General features: G+C 37.5%; 1 protein-coding gene across 1 annotated transcript in view; it reads left to right on the top strand.

The window, feature by feature from the left end:
• Positions 1 to 18,016: 18,016 nt before the first annotated feature.
• The window catches only part of ATP6V0D2 (ATPase H+ transporting V0 subunit d2), a 44,754-nt gene continuing 42,844 nt past the window's right edge, over positions 18,017 to 19,926 (top strand). The window contains exon 1 of the mRNA XM_039253472.1: positions 18,017 to 18,319. Coding sequence (XP_039109403.1) covers positions 18,190 to 18,319 — 130 coding nt within the window. The 5' untranslated portion in view covers positions 18,017 to 18,189. The remainder of the gene's footprint in view (positions 18,320 to 19,926) is intronic.

Below are 19,926 nucleotides of genomic sequence, written 5' to 3'. Positions count from 1 at the left end.
GCATCAGGCAGTTATGAGGCATTCCTTCCGTGTGTCTGGGTGCTCTGGGCTGTCCTACTGCAGAAAGTTCTGGTGGCCTGGCCACGGCTGGCTGCACAGCTGGAAAAGTTTTGTCAAGAGACTTTCCCTAAGCCTGAACCACATTCCTTGAAAACTGGCTAATACGGTCACTGATTTTAAAGCCTTCAAAAATGAAACAGTAATGGAAACTGATTAGTTCTCTTTTGCAAAGCACCGACTATTCACTGGAAGTATTATTGGTCAAATAAATTCTGTGCCTGGAGAAAAAACTTGAACTACTTAATGCATTCAAAACTTCTACTTTTAAGGCTTTCATCAAGATTTGAAATGCTTCAATGTTAAACTCATATCATAAGTATGTTCTTTTAGCCTAAGTGATCCTTGAGAAAGGGTGATACCTAAAGTAATGAGTAGAATAACATCTTACTACAGAGTTTTCTACTTGTACTTTTCTCTTTATTGTATGTTAATTGCTTCATTACTTGGGAGTCCTCTCAAACATTGTTTGGGACACATACTATTTACACATTAATTAACTAGTTATACTTATTTAAATTATGTATTTATCTGAGCTAGAGTAATAAAATTGTTAAAATGAGCTTTACACTTAAGGCCAGTTTTAAATGAATTTTTAGGTTTACATCAATGTGTTTAGTGCCCATAAGTTGTTTCCTATAACACTCACACTGAGTAAATGGAAATGGTGTTTAGCATTGGTTCTGGGCTAAACTACTCCAGTGACATTTGCTGAAAAGTATTAAGTAAATTGAACCTCCCTCCGGCTTCTGAAGATAAAACCTTACCTCATTCTCAACTCCAGCTCATTACCCAAAAGTCACAAGTTCTTATGAAATGGTCAACCATATCATCCATAACAATATGCAATATGTTTGCTCCAATCCTTCAGCACCAGGCTCCATCCTATACCTAGTTTTTACAAAGCAAAGTTACAAGTTAAATCCTAAAAACTCAGGATAGATCCTTAAAATTGTTCTGGGCAATAGAGATTCTGAACCTTAGAAAGGTCCTAAAATAATGCTCTGGCTTATACTTCATAGATAGATTGAAGTAACTTCATTTGTGAAACCTGCATTCCCCCACGTTACAATCCAGCCCCTAAAGAGTATTGCACTGAGAGCGTGTAGGAATTATGCCAAATCAAAACCCATTAAAGACTTAGACGATCATTTAGAGAAAATTCATTTAACTCTTACGTGAACAAGATTGGTTGAAAACATGAAAAAAATTATAATCACTTTGTATTCTGGTCTACTGTCAATCTTTAGTACACTTCAGTAAAAGAGAGCAACACAAGAAATTAGGGATATCACAAGGACTGATATACTGGGAAGCCCTTCAATTTTATACCCTCTTGTATCTTAAAAGCAAAAAATAATACATGTAACCAAAAGACATTTTTAACAGATAATATAGAGAATTTGTTTCATTTAGAATTAGATCCTCCAGGAAGAGCTGCGATTTTGTTTGCGGATGTTTTTCAAGTCTTACTTCTCTTTAGAGCCCTCCTGTTGGGATTCATTTTCCCTAAAGTGATCTCACGCCTCAAACATCAGCTTAAAGGTGTTCATCTTATTGACTTCCTTTTTCCGAAAAGTGTAGGATTTGTGTTTGTAATGACAACTCGCATGGGGCTCTCTTAAGCCAATTTCACATCCACAGCAACATGACTGTATGCAAGCGACGGCGCAAAGCTGCTCTCTGAGCTTTGTTCCCATGAACAAATAAGACTCTCTAAGTGGGATGCCTTTGTGTGAAAGTCAGAGATGCGAGAAACTTCCCTGCTTCCCTTGGCAGACTATTTCTCACTCTCATGACATCTTACCAAAAAAGAAAGAACAAGAAGAAAGACCATAATCCAAACAAGTCAGGAAGAAATTTTCAATGACTGAAAATGTTTTTCCTTTACTCAGTAATGAATTATTCATGTGAACTTGCATATCTCTACATTTGGCACTAAGAGTACTTAGCTTTGATAGAACTTCAAGTTTTAAAAATTCTTTATCTTATAATTACAAAAAAGAAGACAAATATTAGTATACAGTACTCTACTCTAGGTAAGAGCTCTGATGTCAAGTAAAAACACAAACTTCACTTTTTATATAGTAGTGAATCAGAGAAGCTGACCATCATCACAGTGAATGAAATTTCTTTCTTTTAGTGCCTAAATTAAAGGTAAAGTGGGACAGTATTTCACTTTTTTAGCTGATTCGGCTAAAGAAATTCTGTCTTGTCAAGGTGGCAATTTGTATCCAAAGCCTTTAGAAAATGATAGTTAGAACTGTTTAGTTACATGGAAAAACCTTTACAATATGTTGGTGTATGGAAAAAAAGAAAGCCCTATATAGTGTGATCCTATTTTTAAACTCACTAATGAGATAAATTCCTGTGGTGAAGAAGGAAGCCTCTGACTAATCAACACTAAGGAATTAAGCCTGCTGACAACTATGTGAGTGAACTTGGGAACAGATTCTCCAACCCCTACTGAGCCTTGAGATAGCTCCAGCCCCAGCCTACAGCTTGATGCAACCTCCCAGGAGCTTGGCTCTGAAAGGAGAACTCCCACGTTCATGTCCCAGTAACACTATTTACCAGCTCTGTGACCTTAGAAAAGTTACTTAAACTTCTGGGCACCCCCCACAACTTTTCTTGTCTAAGAACCTGAAATAATAAAAATATAAATGTCATAGGGTTCTTGTGAATAACTTAACACATGTAAAGCACTTAGAACAATACTTGCAAGATTATAGATGCTCAAAATGTCATTATTATTATATATTATATGTAATTATTGTGCATTATGTTAAAAACTAACATAAGGAAATGACTTTAAGGAGTTGCATTAGTTATCTGTTATTATGTAACAAAATTTCCCCAAATTTAGCAGCTTTCAAACAACAAGCATTGATATTTCCTCAGTTCTGAAGATCAAGGATCTAGGAGGCTTGCACCCTAGTTGTGTGCATCTGGCTCAGGGTCTCAGGAAGTTACAGTCAAGCTGTCCGATGAGGCTGCAGACATCTCAAGGCTTAACTAAGCCTGAATGCCCTTCCAATTTTATGTCTGTAACTATTATCAAGTCTCAGTTCCCTGCTGGCTGTTGGACAAACAGCCTCATCACATGTGCTTCTCCACAGGCTGCCTGAATGTCCTCTCTGCACAGCAGACCGCTTCCCCCACGACTGGTAAGGAGAACAAATGAGAATGTGCTAGTGAAGGAGTAGGAAAGCACCCACAACAGAAGCAGCAGTCTTTTATAGCTTCATTTCAGAAGTGACATCCCATCTCCTTTGCCATTTGTTCTTGGGCACACAGCATCTCTGGTACAATGTGGGCAGGAACCACGCAGAGGTGTGACTACCAGGAGGTAGGGATTTGAGGATGCTATCTTGAAAACTGATTCCTCAGGGGTAGAACGAAGACCAGAGAGTGAAACTTCATTATAAAGAGGAATTGAAGGCTCTTAACTCTTACTGGAGTTAAGTAGTCTTGTAAGAAGTTGGCCTTGCTAGGGAAGAGAATATTCAAGCACAGAGGTAATTGGACTTGATGAATATTCAAATCCCTTCCAAGCCTGGGCTTCTAGCACTTCTTCTTTCATGTGGTCAAGTCTATTCAAAACTAGGTAGTAAGCCTCTTGAGGATCCAGAGCATTGTGTCTATCCAAGTTGAAAAACAAAGGAAGATCTCTTTAATTCTTGTTGATTCAGTCTGTAGCCAACAGACATTAAATTATCAGGCTGATCAATATGAATTTATGTGTATCTGTATGCTTATGTATTTTAAGTATATTTACATCCACACCTTTGTAATTAAATTCTTGGATTTTGCCGTAGTAAATTCTTTATATTCACTGCTGTTGAATTTCTCTAGAGATAAACTTCTCAAAGGTCTAAGATAACTACGTAAATAATTTAAAATTTGAGATAACTACAAACTCATGTGATTTCAAGTAAAACTTCTTGCAGGGAAAATGTGCAGCTACTAGGCAGTAGAGAAAAATTTCAGAATGAATTCAAGATATTTAAGAGGAGAATGGAAATACAAATGGAATATGTGAGTACCAGTGGCACCTCAGCAGAGTAGGACATTTTCTAATTTTCCATCACTGCAGCTAGATTCTAGCTCCATATTCTTCCTGTTTGAAAAAAATAAACGTATCTCTACTCCTGAACTTCAAATTCAACCACTTTAACCTCAGATCAGAATGCAATTGTCAGATACTACCAAAGAGATACTATGTTATTCCAGGACTTGCAAGAAGCACATTCCAAGAAAGGACTAAAAAATCTTTGCACAGTGAGTCCTAAAGTGTCATGCAGAAAGTCATCAGGAAATCCTTGAGCCAAAGTCATCTGAGAAGAGTCCTCTGTCTTGTGAACAGGTGCACCTTAGTATCCCTGCCACATCAACGTAGGGGCAGGAGGTGGACTCCGTGCAAACCCAGCAGTGGATTTCAAAGCGCAGAGGCTGGACCGCAGTCAGTCAAGTTCCTGGAAATAAGGGTTCTCAACGTGTGATATTCACGGCCGCCACAGATACCAAATATCAATCCAATTATTATGAAAAGAAAGCAATACTTGAATAGTTAGACAAACTAGTTTTTTAATGTTTATTTATTTTTATTTTGAGAGAGAGAGAGAGACCACAAGCAGGGGAGGGGCAGAGAGAGGGGGAGACAGAAAATCCCAAGCAGGCTCAGTACTGTCACCACAAAGCCCAGGGTGGGCTTGATCCCGTGAACCAAGAGATCATGACCTGAGCCGAAATCAAGAGTAGGGAGCCTAATGGACTGAGCCACCCAAATGCCCCTAGACAATCTATTTTCAAATGAGTGCTTTAACAAACAAAAATCAAAACTTGTATTCCAAGAATTTTTGCAAAGTTTTCATAAATGTTTCAAACACCAGTGGCTTAGAGACTGATTAAATAAAGAGGCTTAAATAAATCAACGTTTTATAACTATTTACTGAAACGTGCCCTGGATTTCCTTGCTGCAATATGTAAGCCAAACAGAACTCTTCAAAACAAAGTTAACAGGGAAAAGAACTTTGGTTCTTGATCAACTTGTGGTTTCCAGGCAACTGCATGTGTACAAGGCTGCTCATATACCTACAGTTCTCACACAAGCCTTTCTCTCTGAAGAAATAGCTTTCTCTTCCTAAAACACCATCCACTGCACTCTTGGCAGTACTTTTCTCTCCAACCGTTAGTCTGTGACCGATGTTCTCTCTCCAACATTTTGGAGAAACCTGCTGTGGATTGAAATTGGAGGTCACAGTTTCCTTCCAAACATTAGTCTCAGAATGTAGGACAAAGCCCTTCTGCCCAAGAGGAGTCCGTGGTCGAGCTGAAGCCAGCTGTGAAAGCTTTCAAGACTAATTTTCTTCACTCTATTATCAACTCTCTTGGTGTCCAAACATGTCAGGTGCTGTTTGGCTTTCGGACTGGCAGAGAATGTTTAAATCCAGATTTTATTCCTCTATTACGTAAAGCTTCATTTTGGAAATGCTGTTTTGTTTTGTTTCTCAAGACAATGCTTCTCGGTTTATTCACTTCAATTTCCAAAATACATGCTGGTGCTTTAATGAAGTAGTAAGTTTCTGGGGTGGGTGGTAGGAAGATCTCAGGTTATTTAAAATTGCATCACTGGTTGGTCCCCATATGTTTGTGCCTTTAAAAATATTGAGTATATAACCACCTACCAGAAAAATAGTTCAGAGAAAAAGCCTAATAAATAAAATACTGTGCTTAAAATCATTCGCTACTTTAAATATTTTTATTCTTATTTTTCTCACCCTTGATCCCAACCATTACCAATCGTTCTCAAACTTCTTGTGCATAAAAACAGCTTGGGGGTGGGGGGGGCAGGTGCCTGGGTGGCTCAGTCAGGCAAGTGTCCAACACTTGGTCTCAGCACAGGTCATAATCTTGAAGTTCATATGTTTGAGCCTCAGGTTGGACTCCACACTGACCGTACGGAGTCTGCTTGGGATTCTCTCTCTCTTTCCTTCTCTCTCTCTGCTCCTCCCCTGTTCATGCTCTCTCTCTTAAAATAAATAAATAAACTTTTTAAAAAAATAACAAAGGGAGCTAGTTTAAAATGCAAATTCCAGAACACCATTTTCCAAATTTAAGGTTCACTGAGCCTGGGGAAGAACCCAAGAATCTGCATTTTTTCTGTTGTTTATTTATGTATTTTGAGAGAGAGAGAGTGAGAGAGAGAGAGAGAGAGAGAATCCCAAGCAGGCTCTGTGCTACAGCAGGGCTCGAACTCACAAACTGAACCCTGAGATCACGACCTGAGCCAAAATCCATAGTCAGCACTTAACCTACTGAGCCTTTCAGGTGCCCCAAGAATCTACATTTTTAACAAGCACCCAATGCAAATGGTCTACAAACAACAATTTGAAAATTCTGTTTTAGACATTAAAATTTTAAAGCCATATTCAGTGCTGTAACTCATAAATGACAAAACTAACCACCTAGACAGTTAATCGTGGATCCAAAAGGCCTCACCTCCAGGGAAATAGGAACATGGGACAGCCACAGGGAGAAAATGAGAGAGAGATTTGTGTCTGGCAAGCACTGAAAGATTTAGACAGGCAGAGGAATATCGTGTGATTATGGCTGCAAAGAAGTTGCTTTACCAATCTTTTCGTGTTTTGTTTACTTTTGTTGTTTTCAATTTCAGAGGTAATACGTGCCTAGTGGAAAATTTTTGAAAATTGAAAACCCACAAAAATGCTAATTGTTAAGAAACAACATTAAATTGCAGATGTATATAAATGCCATTCATTTCTGTGTTTATATCTTATTAGTTATTAAAAATATCATGGTGTATGTAATGCAATGTAACATTTTTCTGCCTGTCAGTATCTTTATTTTCCCATGTCAAAAAATATATTTACCTAAGAGATGATTTTTAAATTTTTTTTAATATTTCCTCATTTTTGAGAGACAGAGAGAGACAGTGTGAGTGGAGGAGGGGCAGAGAGAGAGGGAGACACAGAATTCAAAGCAGGCTCCAGGCTCTCAGCTGTCAGCACAGAGCTTGACATAGGGCTCAAACTCCTGAATCATGAGATCATGACCTGAACTGAAGTTGGATGCTCAACTGGACTGAGCCACCCAGGTGCCCCAAAGAGATGATTTTAAATGGGTGACCAGCATGTATATACTCCACAGTGTAAGGATTCTTTTGTTATTGAATATTTAGTTCCACTGTGTGGAGACACTGGAATGTGCTACCATCATCTGCTTCAACACACAAGGTTGAGTTTTTTTGTTTGCTTTGTTTTGTTTTGTTTTAAGTAAATGCTAAGCCTGAGATCAAGAGCCACCTGCTCCGTGGACTGAGCCAGCCAGGGGCCCAATTACAAAGGCATTTTAAATATTTGTGTAGAAGACATACAGCTTTTCCCTTTATTGTCTCTGCCTTTCACATTGCACTCAGAAAGACCTTCTACTTTGGAAACATTCTGATGTTCAAATGCACTGTATAATCATCCCCAGTACTTTTGATTAATCACCTCATTTTCTGCATACCACACAGATATGAGATCACCAAAACAAATTATATCTCGGTTCAAGAGTCATTAGAATTTGCTCTCACTGCTTTAGAAGTAAAATGAAATGAGGCAATGATGACCTCACTCTTAAACAAGTAAATCCCACTACACCCGAATAGTCACAACTTCCTATGTTTTGTGACTTTGCAATTCACCACTCTTCATTGACCCTCTTTACCACTCCAGACCTGTAGGAGGTCCCATACTGTGTGTTATTCAGTCACCTGCCATCTAGTGTTGTTAAATAAAGAAGTATAGGGCTTTTTCCCCCAGAAGAGTAACTCAATTTCAGAATATAGCTCTAAGGTCAATTGAATAATAACCCCACATTTGTGTAAAATTATGAATAGTTTATAAGTCACTTTTACAATAGTGGGAAGAATCATAAACCTGGAATCAGAATATCTTTGCTTTATCCCCAGTTCTGCCAGTATTAATGTTTCATGTCTGTTTTAAATAAAAAAATCCTTAAGCCTTTTGAAGCTGTTTCCCTTTCTTTAAGATAAGAAGACTGTTTTTTATGTTCCTAAGTTCTCTGTCATTTCCCTTTATTTTTTTTTAATTTCTTTTAATGTTTATTTATTTTTGAGAGACAGAGAGGGATCAGGAGAGAGGCAGAGAGAGAGACAGAATCCAAAGCAGGCTCCAGGCTCTGAGCTGTCAGCACGGAGCCTGATGTGGGGCTCAAACCCACAAAGTGGGAGATCATGACCTGAGCCGAAGTAAGAGGCTTAGCCCCAGTAAGTAAGAGGAGCCCAGGTGCCCCTCCCTCTATGTTTTTAAATTCTATTCCATGAAGCACTCTCACATCAAGAGGTTTCTTTGCCAGAAAAAAAAATCATTACAAATGTGTTAAAAAAAAAAACCATTTTGTAATACTTTTAAAGAGAATTTGGTGAGCCAAATAATCCTAAAACAAAAAACCTAGGGGTGCCTGGGTGGCTCAGTGAGTTAAGCATCGACTTTGGCTCAGGTCATGGTCTCATAGTTCTTGAGTTTGAGCCCTGTACCAGGCTCACTGCTGTCAGTACAGAGCCTACTTCAAATCCTCTGTCTCCTTAACTCTTTGTCCCCACCCCCACTCATGCTCTCTCCCTCAAAAATAAATGTCTTTATTTAAAATCTTAGAAATGCAAACTGGCACAACCACTCTGGAAAACAGTATGGAGGTTCCTCAAAAGGTTAAAAATAGACTACGCTACGGCTCAGCAATTGCACTGATAGATATTTATCCAAAGGATACAGAAGTGCTGATTCAAAGGGCCACATGCACTCCAATGTTTGTAGCAGCACTATCAACAGTAGCCAAATATGGAAAGAGTCCAAATGTCCATCGTCTGATGAATGGATAAAGAAGATGTGGTATATATATATATATACACACACACAATGGAATATTACTCAGCAATCAAAGAGAATGAAACCTTGCCATGTGCAACAACGTGGATGGAACTAGAGGGTATTAGGCTAAGTGAAATAAGTCAGAGAAAGACAAATATCATATGACTTCACTCATATGAGGAATTTAAGAAACAAAACAGATGAACATAAGGGAAGGGAAGCAAAAATAATATAAAAACAGGGAGGGGATAAAACATAAGAGACTCTTAAATACAAAGAACAAACTGAGGGTTGCTGGCAGGGTGGTGGGTGGGGGATGGGCTCAATGGATATTAGGAAGGGCAGTGTAGGGATGAGCACTGGGTGTTATATGTAAGTGATGAATCACTAAATTCTATTTCTAAAATCATTATCACATTATATGTTAACTAACTTGAATTTAAGTTAAAATTTTTTTTAACTAAAATTAAAAAAAAAACCTTATTGGGGTGCCTGGGTGGCTCCATCGGTTAAGCATCTGACTCTTGGCTTCAGCTCAAGTCATGATCTCATGGTTTGTAAGTTTGAACCCCACATGAGGCTCCAAGCTGACTGTGTGAAGCCTGCTTAGGATTCTCTCTCTCCCTCTCTCTCTGCCCCTCTCCCACTCACTCTCTCTCTCTCTCTCAAATAGTAAATAAATTTAAAAAAGAATTTTAAAACTATCTTGCTGAAATAGAACTAGTGGATTTGAGTTCTATGAAGGAATCTTTTCCTTTACTAAGACATAGATACTTTTAATACCTGGAAATATCTGAAAATTTAATGATTAGCCTCCAAAAACCATGAGTTTCTCCCTTTTTTGCACTTAGTGTGACTTTATAGGACATCTAAAGGCTCATCCCTATTCTAAGCTTGTAAGATTTGTTAGAACCAAATCTTCTCTGATCACAAATCTTTCTTCTGTGACTTTTTTCTAGCCTTATAATAATGTAAAATAATGACCTTTCTACCTATAATAATTTACTTTTCTTAGTTCATACTTTCTCATAGAAATAGTATTCTTGTCATAATAATGCCACTTATTATTCCCAGTGGTGAATTTTCCATCATTAATTAATGTAATTACCATACAAGCTTTCTGCTGTAGCAAGACAAGTCCCGGGATCTCTGCCATCAAGTTAGAAAAAACATAAGAATCGGAAATACTTGTAGGAAAGAAGAAAACATTGTAAGGTTGTTACATTTTAGAATACATGTCAATTCACATATATACATAATTTCAAATATATATATAATTTCTTCAAGTTACAGATAAATCATTTATATAATAGTGCAATATGAGTTTTATAGCGTTAAAAAATAATGAATGTTATAAATCAGAATTTCCCAAATGTTCCACATACTACTACTTCAGGTTGTTGAAGGCATGAGTTACTCAAAACAATGCAGCCATTTCTCAATCAATCGATCAATCGTTTGTAAAACAATTGCTGTTTTAAAGTTAATTAGCTTTGGGGCACCTGGGTGGCTCAGTTGGTTAAGCATCTGACTTTGGATCAGGCTGCAGTCTCTTGGTTTGTGGGTTTGAGCCCCGAGTCAGGCTCTGTGCTCACAGTTTGGAGCCTGGAGCGTGCATTGGATTCTGTGTCTCCGTCTGTCTCTGCCCCTCCCCCCACTCATTCTTTCTCTCTCTCTCTCTCTCTCTCTCTCTCTCTCCCCCAAAACAAATAAACATTAAATAATTTTCAAAAAACAATAAAATAAAGTTAATCAGCTTTAATCACCAAAGAACTTCTCAGAGACTTTTTATGTTAATATGCACTCTGTCCAAAATGGGATATACTTATCTATTGCATTTCTCAAATGTATTTTTTCACAGAGATTTTCTTCCTCTCCTTCCTCTAGAACATCTCTCAGGGATGCTGAAAACACAATGAAACCAGTTTGTGAAATAACAGATGAAAAGTTTAAAAAAGTAATTTGTATTCTAGAAAGAAGGGCTTGCATTTACGAAGCCCAATGATGGTTTGGGAAATGGAGTAAGAGATAATCATGGCAGGACTTCCTGAATTTAAGGTAGTGTCTAAAAGGAATCTTTTAAAATAAGCAACTGTAATCACTTGTTTAAGGTTTGATGTGACATTTTTCAAAGGAAAAAATCTACAGGTAAGGTAAATCAGATGAAAGGAGGCTTATTATAATGTTGTGGTGACCTCTTGTGGTTCAAAACCAAAATGACCCTCCCTTTGCAAAAGTAATTCTGGCACTATAGTAGCAAATATTTTGGAGCTTAAATATCCTTTTTCAATGTTCACCCAAACTGTTATCAGTGGTTATCTCTTTAGAGTAGAATTAGGGGAAATTTCATCTCATATATTTCTGTAATGGCTGAATTTTTGCAAAAAGTGTGCATTGCTTTGGTGAGCAGGAAACAGTAAGGAGAACAAAATATAAAATGTAAAAGGAAATGATCATCTTTCTCAGGTAATTATTCAGAATATAGAGTTTGGATTAACATATTAGTTATTGTCCTTACATTTTTGAAACAAATAGTCTTTCTAAGGTTTTGAATTTTTTAACTTTGCAGAGTTACACCTATGTAAATATTGTATCTGGAAATTATGAGTGATGATTTTTGTTCTTTTCTAATCAGGCTAAAAACTTTTGCCACAGAACAGATTTTGTAATGAGAAATGAAATAGGGTCACAGAAGAACAACGAGGTATTATGAAAGAAGACATGTACTATATTAAGTCCAGGTTTAATTAATACATGAAAGCAAAAATATTATTTTGTTAAAGTACAAAAGGTGAGCCATTAGGGCAAACAGCACATAGAAAATCGCTAGCAGAACAGGTTTCATAGGCAGCCAACACCTGAAACACTTTAAGCTTCCTCCCCAGGAAGAAGAAAATATTAAAATACCCTTAAAGTTTTGAATTCTCCAAAACCAACGAAGTATAGATAGTCCCATTTCTAACCTCAAGCATAAAGGATCCTTCCTGCTGAAGTAGCCCAGAAAGTCAGTGATTCTGATGACAGTTCACAAATTCTCCTGTTTCTAAGAAGCAAGTTAAACCAGCAGTATACTTTGGCTGGGTAATGGGATAGCTGTTCTAAATCAATGTCAAGGGAGCAATCTTGGTTTGCCTGCAGCCTGTCTGTACTGAATTCAGTCACATGCTTTCTGTTTTTTCTCAGCATAATCCACTCTATTCAAGTTGAGGTTCTTGAAGAACATACACAGGAGTTCAGCTCGTGTGGCCTTAAAACTCATTTTTTTCAGGATGAATGTTTTTCTTGGACTGACATTGGAGGTTTGTTGTATTTTGACAGGCTGTAATTAGAAAAGCTGAAGTACTGGAGGGGAATGTTAAAGAAAGGTAATGGCAAACCCATCTACAAAAGTACTGCCTCTACTGAACACATCTGCTCTTAGAAATCCCCCACCCCTGGGTACTGACCTTAGCTTCCAGTGAACAGTGTGGGGCCATCACATCACCTGCTGCACTGCCAGCTGCACTGAAGAAATTGTGACTTTTTCTGAATACACGATGTTAAACCAAGGCTTTGGGGAAAAATCTGATTCCAGGTCTGGGCAAAAATTGTACAAAATGAGCATGGACCATTCTGTCATTACAGAAAGCTAGGAAGCTATCAAAGTCTGCCAGAGTTATATCAAAAGAACACGCTGACTATGTTTAAATCCATAAATTGATAATAACATTTTTTATAAAAATAAAACTCTTATTGGTCACTTTTGAAGGATGCTAGGGAATAAACACATTATTTGGAAAACTGGTAAGTAGTAGTTAAGCATTTTCCATATAAGAACTATAAGTTAGTTGATAATAAAAGTTTCTGAAAAGAAGAACAGTTGATTTTAAAAGTTTATTTTTATAGAAGTATTCCAGATAATAAATAAAGAAGTAATTGATCAACTAAAAAATAATCATTTTGTTACTCTAAATGAAATAGTAGATCTAGGTTATAATTAAAATGGCTGATGGGGTGCCTGGGTGGCTCAGTTGGTTAAGCATACAACTTTGGCTCAGGTCATGATCTCACGGTTCAGTTCATGAGGTTGATCCCACATCAGGATCTGTGCTGACAGCAAGCTCAGAACCTGGGGCCTGAGCCCTTTGGATTCTGTGTCTCCCTCTCTCTTTCTGACCCTCCCCTGTTCACACTGTCTCTTTCTCAAAAATAAAAATAAAACATTAAAAAAAATTTTTTTAATGGCTGCTGGCTTTTCTAAAAAAGTGAAAGAGACAGGGGGCACCTGGGTAGCTCAGTCGGTTGAGTGTCTAACTTCAGCTCAGGTCATGAGATCAGGTCATGATCTTATGGTCTGTGAGTTCGAGCCCCACATCAGTCGGGCCTGTGCTGACAGCTCAAAGCCTGGAGCCTGCTTCCGATTCTATGTCTCCCTCTCTCTCTGCCCCTCTCCTGCTCACACTCTGTCTGTCTTTCTCTCTCTCTCTCTCAAAATAAAAAAGCATTTTAAAACAAAGTGAGAGACAGATGTTACATACATTCTGATGAAAATAGTCAATACTGTTGTAAAGTATTCTTACAAAAAAACTAACATAAAAGTGATCTAGCTTCCATATCTAACTACTAATTTATAGAACTTACAGGAGACAGAGCAACAAGTTAAATGACACCTCAGAGGCAATCACCAAATTCCAAACTGTGGAAAACTCTACAGATCATGTGACCAAGTTTCTTTTTTTTTTTAAATTATTTTTTAATGTTTATTCATTTTTTGAGAAAGAGAGAGACATGGAGCATGATCGGGGGAGGGGCAGAGAGAGACAGACAGACAGACACAATCTGAAGCAGGCTGCAGGTTCTGAGCTGTCAGCACAGAGCCTAATGTGGGGCTTGAATTCATGAACCGTGAGATCACGACCTGAGCCGAAGCTGAACGCTTAACTGACTGAGCCACCCAGGTACCCCATGACCCAGTTTCTCAAGCAAAAAATAGCACTAGTGGGAGGGAAGGTGTACTTAGAAGAACACTGAGAGACATATAAACCAATTGTTATATGTAATTGTTTTTAACAATCAAAGCACATCTTCTTTTTTTCAATGTTTATTTTTTTGAAAGAGGAAGAGAGTGCTCATGTGAACAGGGGAGGGGCAGAGAGAGAGGGAGTCACAGAATTGGAAGCAGCTTCAGGCTGTAAGCTGTCAGCATAGAGCCCAATGCGGGGCTCGAATAATGAACTGTGAGATCAAGACCTGAGCCGAAGGCAGAAGTTTAACTGACTGAGCCACCCAGGCGCCCCTGTAAACGAAATTTTACTAGAACATAGTCCTGCTCATTTATTTATGTATGGTCTATGGCTGCTTTTCAGCAACAATAGCAGAGGTGAGTAGTTGCAACAGAACAGTCTGGCCCTCAATGCCTAAAATATTTACTATCTTTCCCTGTACAGAAAAAGCTTGCTGATAACTGGTATAGCTAAATCAAAATTGGCTATAAGTAAGTGGATTATTACTGAAGCTGAGTGATGGCTACATGGCGCTTATATATCATATTATGGACATGTAATGTTTTAAAATTTAAACAAACCAACCAACCAGTATATACTGGTTGGTTCTAAGATAAAGCATTGTTGTGGCCTTTGACTTTATCACTGAGGACAGCATCCTGATTCCACAGGAAGGTGCATCTTACCCAACACTCTGCGTCTAAGGACACTCCTGACACCCTGGGGACTGTTCAGAAATGGTTGTGGCTATCTACCTTGAGAACTACCTCAGAGGCCTTAGCAAGGCCTGCCTTAGCAGCATCAAAACATACAGAAGACTGTTCACAGGAAGCAACCTGGGTCTCCTTTGCTTATTCATTATCCTTTGAAGAGCCTACTACATCTAGAAAGAAACTTTGTTTTCAGGATAACAGACACTGTACCTCTCCAAGGAATATCTCTGTTTCTTAGAAAAATAAGTTAATCTTTCAATGTTGTGAAGATAATGACACTTGAAGGCTCTTAAAAGAGACAGAAAGTCACAATAAATCCTGTATATCTTATAGATAAGCATACACACTTATGTATCATGCTGCAAAATCCACAAATACACTTATCAAATATAGGGTTTCCTAGAGAAGCACACAGCTAACGACTCTCAGAGAAAGCGTGGTCATTTTAGAAGTTGAGTTCTGGTTCCTTCAGCAAACAGCTATTGAACATCTACTCCCCTCATGGTATGCTGGTAAGCAGTTGAAAGACAGAGAGATCTATGAAACACTGTTCTTGGCCTGAAGGATCTAGTGTTAAGGGATTAGGATTATAGTGGTTTGTAGTATAGGAGAGAGAGGAGAAGCCATTGCAGTAGTTTCCTTTATACATACTTAGCACACATGCCTACATGTGTTAAGCATTCTAAGGATTTTATCTCACGTAATCTTTACAATAAACTATGAGGTAGATGTTATTGTTCTCATTTTACACACTGGTACTTAGAGAGGAATAACTTAAACCCACACTCTGTCATATGCCAAGCTGCTCTCCTAAACATCACTGGTACTTTAAACACTGAAATGAACATTTTTATTTTGTTTGCACCATGCAGATGCATTTCTAAAGAAGCTCAAGCTACATGTCACTGTACTGGGTTGCCTCTCATCGCTTATGAGTTGGATCTCATCTTTGACCACCTTCCGCAGGAATAAGACATTTTTGTTTATGCCAAGTTTAAAGGACAATGTGAAGAGAAGGGGAAGTACTCAGTCTGCCTCATCCATGAATTTTGTAATTGCACAGGAACGTGGTATCTATCATTTTTTAAATTGTTTTGTAATCTTTTAACAAATTTTTGTAAGTAATCTCTATACCCAACATGGGGTTAACTCATCACTGCAAGATCAAGAGTCCCATGCTCTACATACTGAGCCAGACAGGAGCCCTGGTATCTATCATTTTAAAGAAACACTGGAACTTGGCTTTACATATAAATGTGAAAGATAGCAAATTAAAAAGTCTTTTTGCAGGCACATACACAATATTCTTTTTGAGCACGTTGACATACAAGGCTAACTCTGGGCAAAACTCTGAGGATTGTGAGTTATACTCTGAATGTTTAACAACTGCTCTCTGCCCAAAATACATGTGTATATATTTATTATAAATTTTATAATATTAAGAATATGTGCCACTCAATTTACAAATAACAATAAAATAATACTCCATATTGTAAGTTCCATATAGTCCATTGATTTGTACAGAATGCTTTCACTGATGTTTGTTCAACTCTACTCTTTGTAGCCAAACTTTGGTTGCAACTGACAAATAAATGTAATTCCAACATTAATGATGGTTGACATTTTTATTTATACTAAAGAGTAGGATGAAACAAGAAAGCCGTATGTCAAACTTCATTGCTCTTCATTACGTGAGTGCCATCTTTGTTAAGTTGGATAATAGTTTTTGAATAATAAAAGATTACTTCTTCCAATTTTGCAGTTCACATTGTAATGGCTATAGATACCACATACTTTTAAGTTTAATTTGCATTATTAACATTTTTCTCCATCATTTTCTTAAGTCTGGACAAATGACCAACCATAAATCAAACCCTGGTTTGTACCATTTGCCTGTTTCCACAGTATAAACACTCTCACCATGGTCAAATTCAAGCTACAATTATGATATCATTAAACCTTTACTTGGAAAGAGATGCATAGAAGCACACTATTATACAGAACATCTACCATATATATATACAGTAGACATAACCTCAAGTGCATAAACAGTAGTAATATACTAACATGATTAGGGGATGATGAGTTTGTTTTATAATTTATTTAATTGTAAGTTTGTATTGAATTGAACTGCATAAAATTACTGATATGTAACCATATATATATTTTTATCTACAAATATTGTAAGTTCACATAATTCAACCTAAAACATATTCAGGGAGTTTGGGGATGGTGGAATTATTGGGTGGAGGGTTGGGAAACGATGATAGTAATAAAAAGAACCTCTATTATTTACTGAATACTATCCTAATGCAAGTTTGGCTCTCTGATTTTCAACAACTAAAGAAGAATTTCTTGTGACACAATCTTATCTAGTTTCTCCAAGTTCAAACTTACTGAGGCAGAGATCAGGTAATTTCTAGCACTTTAAATTCAATTAAGAATATGACATTATATATATATATATATATATACACACTATATATATACATATATACATATGTATACATATATATACATATATATGAAAGTGAAGTATTATCTATGTAAAATAACATTCAGGATATTTGACACAATTTTTGAGCTAAGTATAGGAGAGAACAAGCACTCCTTTTTGGAGCATGAAACTCAATAATTAAGTCCTGGCTTAATTAACTACTTACTATATTATGAACTGTACGTTTTGAACTGCCTCATGGATTCTGACATCCGGCTTCTTATCTGTGATTTGGGTAATGATACTATCTGCCTAGATATATGTTCCAGTAATCATGAGATTTAAATGGGAAAAAGAAAATAAAGAGCGCCTTATAAATGGTCCAGTTTTATAAGTAGTGGCTTATTATAGAATCACAGCTTTGTGTATTTGCCTCCAGGATTGCTTTCTGGGCTCTGATCCCAGACCAGGGGCTAGGGGCAGGGAAAGAGGTGGGGTCGCGGTAAACAGCTATCAGCCTTTGTGATGCAAAAGCATTACTAAACATTTGTTTTACTGTAAACAACTACATTGCTGAAATAGCTTCTCAGGATCCTTCAAACTGCCTGATCACACTGGATCTATTTACAAAACTTAATTTTTAAAGAAGAAAAAACCTCCTCTCTTTCTTCATATTAATAATCTTCAAGAAATTTAGGACAAATGCAATTTACGATTGAAAGCTCGCATGCTCCGAGGGAGGGAGGAATGTTCAGGAAACATTCAGGTGTTTCAGGCCTTCCAAGGCCCAGCTGAAAGGGGGCCTGTTGCTCTGGGAGGGATAGAGCAGAGTCCTGACCCTCCCAGTCTCCTACTCTCTGTGGTTTGCTTCCTGGGCTTACTCGGGTTATCCAGCTGATTCACTGTTGCTGTGAAAACAGGGCTGAGCAGAAAGCCACAGAAACCAGAAGAAACTAGTCATGAAAACCCTGACAGTCAGCTGATAGATTTCTTCCTGAGAAGTCCTCATAACTGCTAGCATTTTTTTCCAGACCAGAGGCAAATCTTCAGGATCTGACCAAGATCTGGAGCTGTTTCAGCCCAAATTGGCTGAGATCTCTTTGGTCATGCTGGAGGGGGCCGAGTTCTACTTTAATGTGGACCATGGCTACCTGGAAGGCCTGGTGCGAGGGTGCAAGGCCAGCCTCTTGACCCAGCAAGACTACATCAATCTGGTTCAGTGCGAGACCCTGGAAGGTAAGAGCCACTCTTCTCACCAGTAAAAAGGGGAAAAGGAAATGACACTGTCCATTGGGAACATGGAGAACAGACTCTGTTCCCATGGCCTGAGAGTCTCGAATGGGTTTTTATTCCCAGGCTCCAGACTCCAAGGGTCCATGAACTTGGAGGAGGCAAAAAAAATTTACATCTTTTTTTCAGTATTCTGTTAGTGAAATTGGGCATTTCCTTTCATTATGAATGTAGACAACAAATCATAGTGGTTAGTGCTTTGTCTCCACTAAAAAGTCAATATTTTCATTTCCTTATACAATTCTTTCAGATGTTTTGAAATATCACCTATATTTTCACAATTTTGCATGTATACTAGGTATTATACTTACTCTTTAATCTTTATATTTAATGTCTTAATAGTGAAGTATGTATTACACATTTTAAAACATCTTGGTAACTGTATTTTAACATCTTTTGTTCACTTGTAATCCTATATATTTTCATCCTACGTATTTATAAATAATATTTGAAGAAGGACTCAGCAAACTGCCCAGGAACAAATGCCCTCCCCACCCCACAACAAAATGCTAAGAGACTTGGTCTAGAGAATTTTACGCTATACTTAGTTTATCAGTAAGTATTGAAATGAGAGTTGAGGTTTTTATCTTTAACTGAAACTTAAGAAAAAAGTCAAGAGATGAGCAGATGGTGAGACCAGCCTTGGATTCAAAAGTATTGACTTTGACCTCTGTTGGATGTAGGTAGGTGGCCTAAGGCTCAAAACCTGAGCCTCTGAGTCCTCATTTGTAAAATGCTATGGTAAAGCCTGTTTTGCCTGCCTTGTTTGGAGACATAAATGAGGTAATACATGAGAAATATGTTAGAAACTAAAGCACTATGTAAATGAAAATTATCTTTTTTAAAGCACTTTATTGAGATGTAATTGACATGCAAGAAACTACATGTTTAATGTATACAAGCTGATGAGATTAGAGGTAGGTACTTCCATGAAATCACCACAATCTATGCAATAAATCTATCCATTACCTCCAAAAGTTTCTTTCTGCTCTGTATTAGTGTGTGTGTGTGCGTGTGTGTGTGTGTGTGTGTGTGTGTGTGTGAACTACAGGCTCTATGCTGTACAAATTTCTAGGACTTACTTATCTTGTGTTTCCAAAATTTTGTACCCTTTGATTAATACCTCCCCATTTCCCCCTTTTCTCTGAAAGTTATCTTTAAGCTACAATACTTTCAAAACTTTACCAAAGATTGTCATCTATAAAACATTATTTTTATTATAAAAACAACTACACTAGTTCATTTTGAAATGTACTTATAAAATCAATACATGTCAATAATAAGGTACTTTAAAACTTCCAGAAAAAGCAAGAAAGCAATAAGGATCAAAACTGCTAGAAAGGGTAGTGAAAACAAAAACAAAACAAAAAACCTGAAGGTGACTTTCCTGAGGCTAAGGGTCTTGCAACACTTGTTTGTAGTTCTGACCAGTTAAAGCCAGAGTTAAGGAGGAGCTGCCCAAATTGAGATAAACCCTCTCCTTTCATTAGCAATGGAGACAGCCAGAAAAATCTTTCAGATGATAAATAATTCTGTAGGCTACAAGTAATTAC

Source organism: Hyaena hyaena, unplaced genomic scaffold (assembly GCF_003009895.1).
Source record: "Hyaena hyaena isolate Hyena2069 unplaced genomic scaffold, ASM300989v1 scaffold_454, whole genome shotgun sequence".
NCBI classification, from domain to species: domain Eukaryota; kingdom Metazoa; phylum Chordata; class Mammalia; order Carnivora; family Hyaenidae; genus Hyaena; species Hyaena hyaena.
This window is presented reverse-complemented; position numbering and strand designations above follow the sequence as displayed.